This window comes from Tachypleus tridentatus, chromosome 10 (assembly GCF_004210375.1).
Source record: "Tachypleus tridentatus isolate NWPU-2018 chromosome 10, ASM421037v1, whole genome shotgun sequence".
Classification (NCBI taxonomy): Eukaryota; Metazoa; Arthropoda; class Merostomata; order Xiphosura; family Limulidae; genus Tachypleus; species Tachypleus tridentatus.
This window is the reverse complement of record NC_134834.1, coordinates 87,313,682-87,324,361: the sequence shown is the minus strand read 5'-3', so window position 1 is coordinate 87,324,361 and position 10,680 is coordinate 87,313,682. Positions and strand designations below refer to the sequence as shown.

Below are 10,680 nucleotides of genomic sequence, written 5' to 3'. Positions count from 1 at the left end.
ACTTTTTCTTTCCAAAGACAAAATATAATATTGGGTTGAGGAATAATTCGTGAGCATTTTACAAGTTAAAAAAATATATTCATAAATGAAACGCTTTCCAAAATATTTCATGTCATTTGGAAGATAATTTTTTGCTCTAATAGATGGTGTGTTTGATTTTCATATGTCTTTAATTTTTGCTTTCATTTTCAGCTCATTAAATGGAATGTCAAGTGGACAAAATCGAGCATTTTCGACACCATCTGCTTTTCGCATTTAATTTCTTGCAATTTCATTTAAAACAATGCATACTATATACCTAGGTATTACATGAAATAAAGTATCATAATAAATGTTTTGGATGTAATGTGTTCATGCATTGAAGTATTGTATAGTCTTGCATGTAATGCTTGAATGAAATTATTTAAAAACGCTCACAAATTATTCCTCAACCTAATACATGGTCTAATCTACCCTTTAATTGATACAATATAATAATAATAAAACATTCTACTCACACATTTTAAGTGTGATACAATGTATTTTTGTTTTTTTTGTAGTTAAGCACAAAGCTACATGCTGGACTATCTGTGGTGTGTCTCGTGTTATGAGCCTTCACACTTAATGTTGAACAACTGGGAGGGTGGGTTAATAATAAAAAACAACAACATATACATAGTGTCTAGTGTTATGAGCCTTCACACTTAATGTTGAACAACTGGGAGTATGGGTTAATAATAAAAACAACAACATATACATAGTGTCTAGTGTTATGAGCCTTCACACTTAATGTTGAACAACTGGGAGGGTGGGTTAATAATAAAAAACAACAACATATACATAGTGTCTAGTGTTATGAGCCTTCACACTTAATGTTGAACAACTGGGAGTATGGGTTAATAATAAAAAACAACAACATATACATAGTGTCTAGTGTTATGAGCCTTCACACTTAATGTTGAACAACTGGGAGTGTGGGTTAATAATAAAAAACAACAACATATACATAGTGTCTAGTGTTATGAGCCTTCACACTTAATGTTGAACAACTGGGAGTATGGGTTAATAATAAAAAACAACAACATATACATAGTGTCTAGTGTTATGAGCCTTCACACTTAATGTTGAACAACTGGGAGGTGGGTTAATAATAAAAACAACAACATATACATAGTGTCTAGTGTTATGAGCCTTCACACTTAATGTTGAACAACTGGGAGTATGGGTTAATAATAAAAAACAACAACATATACATAGTGTCTAGTGTTATGAGCCTTCACACTTAATGTTGAACAACTGGGAGTGTGGGTTAATAATAAAAAACAACAACATATACATAGTGTCTAGTGTTATGAGCCTTCACACTTAATGTTGAACAACTGGGAGTATGGGTTAATAATAAAAAAAAACAACATATACATAGTGTCTACGTACAGTATATTATTTCTGCAATATTGAAAAACCTTCACTGCTCACCTGCAGCCAAGGATGACAGAGAGACTTGTCGACAGTGTATCTTTTTCTTGTCTTTACTTGTAGCAAGTTCTGTATAAGGTCAACAGCTGAACAAATAGTCAGAATTACAATGATTTAGTATCATGTTTTGCAAAATATTAATTGACATTTTTCATTTACATTTGTACATAAAAAATGTCAGTATTTTCACTTCAAAGAATATTTTAGAATTCTTTGTTACTTTGTTGTTTATAATAAAACTACATCTAGTTGCACATCTATAATACACTAGAAAAAAACAAAAGATTCTAACAGCAGATAACTTAATCATATTGTAAAAGTTAGATACATACATAGTATTTTGGCTTACATGATATACTATGTTCAGAAATTTCTTGAATGCACAAAGTGTCAGTATTACTGAGTATAATACATGATATAGACCTTCAGACAACATATATATTTTTGGATACACTTGACATTACTTATTAAATTTGTGTATTTTCATTCTACTTTAACAATGTTCATTTTCATATTCAGAAGAATATTTTATGATATAATCAAGTCAGTCAAAGCTATGAAATAGAAATAATGAACACTGTAATACTCCATATAAAAACAAAATGTTGAATTTACTTTCACATACAGTACTGTAAAAAAGTGTTAAAACATGATAATATTTTGTCATTATTTCCATTTTATGAGTCTAATTCTTCTATGCTATTACAATGTTAATTCCAAAACTACAGCAATGCTTCATTAATCATTGTTAACAACTGAGCCCTAGTGAGAATACTTATAATTCTTTAGAATTCCAGTGTACTTGTACCAAGTGCATGTTATAAGTGTTCTGCTTGAATGAACATACTGATCAAATTTAGGGTCTGAAATAACTGTCACAGTAATCAGTGTCTTAACTATAAAGAAGAAAGCTAGCATATGGTGCTAGTACATGCTAGAAGAAATAAATATAATTGCAATCCACAAATACACCTTCATAACAACAGTGTTTAGCACTACATATTAGTTTATGTTGTCATGCCATGGTCCAAAAAGCATAGAGATTTGTCAGTAGAGCAGAGATTTCACATAAAACCTTAAAGTGATGCTGGTTGGACTCTCCAAGAAATTGCTGTAGACTCGAAAAATTTCCCAAACACTGTAAAGAACACCCTAGATCATGAGACCAAGACAGAACATCTGAAACCTAGTCTTAGTATCTTCATTTATGCAGCCTTCAGGACTGAAGGAAGACTGCCATTGATCCTAGTATAAGATAAATGACCATGCACCAAATGACAGAAAACTGTCCAGATCTACAGTGTCACAAAGCATCAACAAGAATGGAATATTTCTTCAAGTAGCCTGTACAAAACATTTTATTGGCAGAGACTAAAATTTGCTAAAAAGTACAAAAACTGGACTGTTGATGATTATAAAAGGGTGTTATGGACAGATGAATCCAAGTTTGAAATATTTGGTTCAAAGAGTAGGTTATATGTCCAGAGAAAGAAAGATGGAGGTGGCAGTGTGGTGTTTTTATCCTGATATGACAGGAAATATTTGCAAAATAGCCAGATCAATGAACCAGCACAAGTACCATCAGATACCAATCCATCACCCAGTGGTTTGCATAGTGTTGGTATAAGATCCTACTATCAAGAATATAATGACCTCAAACACTCATCCAACTAAAGCAAAAATTACTACTTAACTAAGAAAGAAGCTGCTGGAGTCATTCAAATGATGAAATGGCCCCCATAGAGCCCCAATCTCAACCCAATTGAGCAGATCTGAAACTGAAAAGGAGAAAAACTTGACAAAAAAAAAGTTACTTCCAAAGAAACTTTATAGATGTGTATTAGAGACATTTGGAATAAAATCCAAAAGGACACTTTGATTAAATATGTTGCAACAATGTCTGAAAAAAGTCTGCTATTACTTAAGCGTAAGGAGGACACACAAATATTGACTGTTTGTTGAACTCAAGCACTTCCACAAGTTTCTGCTGTACTAAATTTGAAAATTAATAAAATTTTGATGTTTCACCTATGATTTACCTTCATATTCATAGTTCTTCAAAAGTAGTCTTAAATATGATATTTGACCTTGTCCTAACACCTTTGCACAGTATTGTATATCAAATTTATCTATTTCAAAATGAAACAATGTACATATACACAAATAGAGTTAAACATAGCTTCTCAAATAATAATTAGAAGAAAACTAAGTACTCTAATCTTCAAACACCCCATTCCTCTTATTACTTTCTATACTGATGAAATATAAATAAATACAACACTCATGATTTGAGTAGTCAATATTTAGATAAATTATGAATGATCTAAGAGCCAGATGGTTTCATATGTTCTTGAAATTGTAAATAATTTGTATGAAGCATCACAAAAACAGCTGTCGCTCTATATATCTACTTATGACTGTGAGTTACATTGAAAGGCAATACACATCAAAAATAATACTAAGAAAATATAAAACCAACCACTGAGTGATATTTCCTTCCATGGATTAGGTGGATACATGAAGGTAGCATTTTGGATCTGATCATGAATGTCTTCTTCCTCATTGAATGGAAAGGTTCCACTCAAACTGTAACAAGAGTTGAAAAATCTAAATTTTGTTAGTTTAAAAAATATACTTATTTTTCATGAAGTACAAATAAACAGAACAAGAATTTTACCTTGAATTAGTTTATAAACGAGCCTTAAGTTAAATGAAATTTCTTACACAATTAAAAGAATCTGATTGATTGAAACCTAAGAGAGTTCTTTTTTCCAAAGTCACCTGAACCTAATTTTGTGCTTCATATACCTTCTATAAGAAAACAATAACAAAGCTTCAATACTGCTATAAGATTTTTAAAATTCTGTTTAAATTTTCATATATTTTTAGATATAAAAATAACAAGGAGGCTGACAAGATGCCTTACGTGGTTAGCTCAAGTTCAAAAATTCAATAGGGTTTTCTCAAATATGGGGAACCAAAAACAACAAAATAGTGAATATATGGATCAAAAATAAATGGAACATGTCTCAGATAATGTAAACCTTTTGTATATCAAATAATTACTACTAAATCAAGACATTTGAGCAACATACAAAACATATTATTACAACACTGAATTATGACTTTAAATATTAGTGAACCATTTTTATTTTAACTTTGGATGTTCATATTACTTGTTTCTTTAATGCATTTACTCTGAAATTGTATGTGGCAATATCATGTCCCCATTAAGACAACCTCACCTGACATAAATAATGACTCCAACTGACCACATGTCCAGGGATCTGTTATACCCTTTATTTCTCACTACTTCTGGTGCTATAATTAAGATTATCAAATATAAATCAACAAATGTGGCAGCCAAAAGGAAAATACTGTACACTTCTCTTCTTTGTAAAGTTAAATAGTCAAGGTCCATAAACTAATGAATACTTTAAAAGTAACAAAAAGAAGGAAGTTAGTAATAATTTGAAAATCCTTAAGAGGCATGAATATACATTTTTATATACATATTCATTTAATACTTTCTACATATAGTCAGTGTGGTTGTGTCTGCACACAAACATATATTACATGTGTGTGTGTGTGTGTGTGTGTGTGTGTGTGTGTACAGATTGTAGTTTGTGCAATATCATATGTTAAAATTAAAAATACGTTTATTTATCTCAAAAGTTTCAAACTTTCTTTGTGCAATCCCTAAGACCTCCTAAATACAATTTAAATGTTTCATTTTTTCAGTAAAACTTAATGGTTTATACATTATTTTCTCTAACCTAACTCAAAACAAGATCAGTAAATTGAACTGAACTCGTGACAAACAAACAAAAATTGGAATAAATCTAAATTACCTTTTCCCAATTTTTAATCACTTCATATTGTAATATGAAACCACAATCGTTTATCCCAATCAGCTCCAAATTTGTAACAGTATACATATATTTACAATTAAATTTTATTGTTTTATTGCCCTTTGAACCATGACTAGCTACTGTTCACGAGCTTATAAGTTACAAATCACTCGAGAAACATGTAGCTGATATTATGCAATTGAATTGCAATTTCTCATGAGCTAATACAACTAGTACAAACAGCTCATGAAACATTTTCATTTAATTATTATAATAATTTATTTTACATAATATAATGTAAAAATATCCTTATATTTACATTTTAGTTGCTTTTATAATTATACATAAAAAATAGGTGTGAAAAACAAGAAATAAAATACTTACCAAATCTTGTTTTTTCTTACTTTTGGTTGTCAAAGAGAGTTTTTTGTACTACTCAGCCGAACTTTACTTAAAGTTTATGTCTATCTATTGATTATGAATGGGTTTAGTATTTGAATATAATACTTATGAAGTAGTCATTTATTTCACAGTCAGTAGTTTTGTTAAAACATGGAAGAATCTATATTCTATAGTTTAAATGTAGTGTCTTCACAATGAATCATTATATTTCACTCTCCTTACCTAAGTATGCAGGGGTTCCCACTAGTGACCTCCTAAAGGATTTTTCACCAATGATTCGGGCAAACCCAAAATCACAAAGTTTTACCTGAAATAAAGTTAGTTTTAGAAAAATATCATAAATTATGAGCAACAGATAACAGCCAGATAGAATAACAAAACAGTTGAATCTAAGCACATCTATTCAATTAGTTTACCTTTTTTATAGCTACATGAGTAGAATCTTTTTTATGTTATTTACACAAAAAATTTAAATAAAAAAAGTTACTTTTTATCATAAGGAGTGTCAGCCCAAGTTCAAAAATTGAAAAGTCATAATTCTTTTTTTAATTTTCAAAATTTTATATTTTATTTAGTTTTCTGCACTTTACAAATTTTTAAGTAATTTAAAAATTCAAAATACAGAGTGCAAAAATGGTACATAGTACAAAAACACATATATATAAAAAACATAATTAGCTTTTAGAAAAATGGAACTTTAGGAGGTGTTAACAAGGTAAAAACTATCCTTGATTTGCCTATCTTAATTTCTCTGACCATATTATTATCTATAGAAATTATTTCTAGAATGTGTAGTCTCTTTTATCCCATTACAAAATGCAAAAATGTTTTTATCAACTTTAGTCCCAAAAATGTTCTTTCACAATTTGCCACAGTTAACGAAATTCTTGGAGCAATAATCATATTTCTTGGTTTTCACATATACAAAATAAGATCTTATCTGGAACTGAATTTTCTGGTTTTTGAGGTAGTGTTAATTTACGCTCTACATACAAACCTTCACCACCAAGATCTTTTTTTTTTTTACTTGCTAGTATTTTTTTCAATATTTTGCATCCCTATACTTAAGTAATGGGTTCTTTGAACCTTTTGAACAAATCTTGAGCTGGCCCGAGTCAAATGTTAAAAATGTTCATCTCTGATTGCGTACCTGGCAAGATATCTGTTACTTCTTACCTGTAAATAAACTGAAACCAAACTGTATCTAAGACAACTTACCTGAGGAAAATCTGAACCTGAAGATAACAGAACATTCTCAGGTTTGAGGTCACAGTGGACAATGTTCTTGAAATGTAGATGTTTCAGGGCCATTAGAATCTATTAAATAAACAGTATATAAAAGTCTCATTCTCTAGGATATGTGTTATCATAAATTGGGCTCCACATAATTGAAAGGCTATTGGTAGTTTTTGTAACCGAGTCTCAAATGGGACTTATGCAAAAATTGTGAAGTTACAATAGTTGAATTATCATTTTTATGTAAACATTATCGACAATATTTCTTACTTGGTATTCTGAATGAACCATTAGTGAAGCCAAAGATAAAACTGCAAATGAGTAAAAGCAAGATATCATATTTAAGTCACAAAAGATAACATGTTTAAACTATTGTTATTATGTTTTATTTTTGCATAGATTATGTGAAAAACTTGTATACTGAGTAAACAGTACATCTGTATAACTTGTTCCAAAGTATCATTGAAATGCATGCTACACTATTTTCTTTGTTTACTAGTTGTTGTATGGTGTATAACATTAAAAACTGTACAATTTATTTACAATGGTTTTTGGCAGTAACTTACAGCGTTATACTGACCACTGTCATTACTTCACTGTGACCTTTTTCATATTTCATTATCAGTTGAGATGAGTTGTTAATCATATACTGTTTGATAACCTGTCAAGATTAAAATATTCATATCTTACCTGATATACGAGAAATTTTGTGATTCTTTCAGACAATCGTCGCTTTTCACTTGACAGAATCATTTCTAGCATATCTCCTTTTAGTTTTTCCATTATGACAAATATCTGAAAAGGACAAACAACATAACTGTACTGGTTTCTCGTATCATGTAATTAGATAACATTTCACTAATTACAACTTTACAACATAGCAATGTTGTCATATAATTCATTTACTATAACCAGCTTTATTATTCAGAGGTACAATTATGATTAATGTTTGAACTGCAAAACAAATAATCAGTCGTTGTTTGAGAGGCTGCTGGATATCACAACCAACAATCACTACTGCTGAATTATAAAACCTAACCTTTAAAATTGCTAAGATGAAAGATAAATTTACCCTGCCTGGGGTCTCTAACATCTTCTCCATGGTAACAACTCCAGGATGGTTAATATTCTGGAGAATAATCACCTCATTTTTCAAGTGGGCTTCTTTCTTAGTTGGCAGTTTTGTTTTGTCAATTACCTTGATAGCAACAGATCTTCCACTGGTTCGGTGCACACCTTAAGCAGAGCAAAAATCAGGTAATGGGTTCTTATTTAGATTCTTAATGCTAATTAGAAAATACAGGACATATTAAAACATCTGTATGTGCACAGGAAAAGCTTTGCACCTTGGACATATATATATATACTTCTTCAAAATGTTGACACAATAACCCTCTTGCAACAGGATCAGTATAATACACCCAAGTTCATATACACATTTTTGCATGTTAAGTATTTGCACTATAACTTTTGATACAGTTCACGTATCTTTACAAATTTTGGTACACTTTTAATAAAGATTATAAGTTTTTGTACACAAAATATCATTCTTTATTGACATATTTTTATAAAGATTCATTTGTGAAAATATCAAGTCTGTTTCATTACTAGTCCGAGTACAAAGTGATTTCATGTTATAATTAAAACAATTATTATTTGTCCCAAAATTTTCAAATATTATTTGTGTAAACCCTAAATCCTCCTAAATATATTTCAGACATTTGTTTTCAATAAGACTTTATATTTTATTTTCTATACCCTAACTATGTAGAGTCTGTAAATTAAATGACCTCTTAACCATCACATAAAATTAGGAAATGAATATAAATTATGCTTTTCTTCATGCTAGAATCACTACATACAAAGGTTTAGTCTAACTAGTAAGTCTCATAACGATATATATATTTTTTATTACATTGACCTGGATGTACAATCTTTATGTATAACTTGCAGGTTTGAAGAGAAATGGGAGGCTACTCTAAATAGAAGTGATAGAAAAAGAGAATGGTAAACTGTGCGTAATGGCAGCAAGATCTAAGTGAGAAACTTAAGCTTTTAGACACAAATGTTAAAGTAGCTAATAACGATTTCAGGAAGTAGTAACAATACCTAGAAGTAGTAGATTTAATTGTAGTGAGTAAGTTCTATTAATCAGGGCCTAAGACAACTCCAATGAAGAAAGTCTCTCCTCTCAATCCAGCTAGCACACATTGACAGAATTAACCTTGTAAACAAATTCCTAATTATAATTAACTTGATTTGTATTTTAACAACAAAATAATATTAATAGTAACAATTATTATTATTATTAAAAATAACCTATAAATGTTCTTATTCTTATTCACAAAGACTTGAACAATGTTTCTAAAATTAAATTTTGCAAGCAAGTTCGCATTTGATTGACAGAGTGGCAAAACTGTCCAGTCAGATGTGACACATAGCGGACTGGAGAAAACACTTGATGACCAGACACTTACAGAAAGCTTTCCTCCATCGGCAACAGAATCACGCATTGCACAAAAGATCTAAATAGCACTGCAAATTTCCCCAAAAATTGTTTCCAGTTTCAGATTTTTGATTGTATTCAGTAAGTTCAAAGACCTTAAACTGTTTCCACAATCAGCAGTATAGATTTTTTTCAGATGGTGAAGTCCACTTCCCAAATTGTTTGTCAAATGCTGCAATCATTTATTGACTAGATTTTTCACACAATGTATTGATTTCAAGAGTACTCATACTCCCATACTTCAGAACTGTCATATAGTCCTAATACCTTATTCTAACAGACTGAAATCAATCAATTAAATGATCAGTGATGTCGTCCGTTACTATACAATACCCTGTATCAAATAATAGTAGTCTCTACACTTTAACTTGGAACATCATTTGCAGCTTCATCAGGTAATCACTTGGGTCTTCTTTGTCAGTTTAACACAGGAGTTACTCCTATTGCATTTGCAAAGCTTTAACCTCAGAAGTAATTACATTCCACTCATTCCTGAAAAACAGCATCTCCTTTTGTAGAATGCTTATGACGGCTGCTTTTGTGTCTAACAAAATACCTGTAGATTGAAGAAGCAAGTTTCTCTCTTCAAAACTATAGGACTTTTATCCAGAACATTATACACACAATTGCATTGAAAGTTGAATGAACTGAAGTAGCTTTTTAGACCTTTTGTTTCAGGCATGGCTTTGTTAAACAGTTTATTAGATTTATTTACACTATCTAAAGCTGCAACAATGCTGAGAAAGTGCTTTGCAATAGGGTGAATTATTTTTGATTCAAGCTCTTCACCCAATTTCATTCAAGTGATGTAGAGAGCAAATTATTTATTATCTCAAGATAGCCACTAAAAAGAACATAAAAGCCAGTTTACACAAGACAAAAAGTGGCTATTTCAAGAAACAATTCAACAGCATGGCTCAAACTAGATTCAGAGAATCACATGTTCTTTTCAAATAAAAACTAATGACATTGATGAAGGAGTGGTCAATAAATTACTTCAGTTTGCTGATAATATTGGTTTTGAGTGTTGCTGGCTGTGAAGAAGACACTGTTGCTTTACAGAAGCATTTTTATCATTTGATCATTTCACAAGATGGGCAAATGAATGGCTTTTAATTATAATGAATGAAGGTTATCCATGTAGATTATCATAATATGAATTATAAGTATAGTTTGGATAGGAATAACCTTAACAGTGTTATGAAAGACAAAGGATCTTGGTGTTGTGGT

General features: G+C 30.4%; 1 protein-coding gene across 5 annotated transcripts in view; it reads right to left on the bottom strand.

Moving 5' to 3' along the window:
* LOC143229808 (serine/threonine-protein kinase D1-like) overlaps positions 1 to 10,680 on the bottom strand; it is a 92,124-nt gene that overhangs the window by 4,037 nt on the left and 77,407 nt on the right. For all 5 annotated transcript variants that reach the window (XM_076462602.1, XM_076462600.1, XM_076462601.1 and 2 more), the window contains 7 exons: positions 8,017 to 8,180; positions 7,635 to 7,739; positions 6,927 to 7,025; positions 5,931 to 6,015; positions 4,701 to 4,776; positions 3,935 to 4,041; positions 1,456 to 1,541 (listed from right to left, as the gene is read on the bottom strand). In XM_076462602.1, the coding sequence (XP_076318717.1) occupies positions 1,456 to 1,541; positions 3,935 to 4,041; positions 4,701 to 4,776; positions 5,931 to 6,015; positions 6,927 to 7,025; positions 7,635 to 7,739; positions 8,017 to 8,180 (722 nt within the window). The remainder of the gene's footprint in view (positions 1 to 1,455; positions 1,542 to 3,934; positions 4,042 to 4,700; positions 4,777 to 5,930; positions 6,016 to 6,926; positions 7,026 to 7,634; positions 7,740 to 8,016; positions 8,181 to 10,680) is intronic.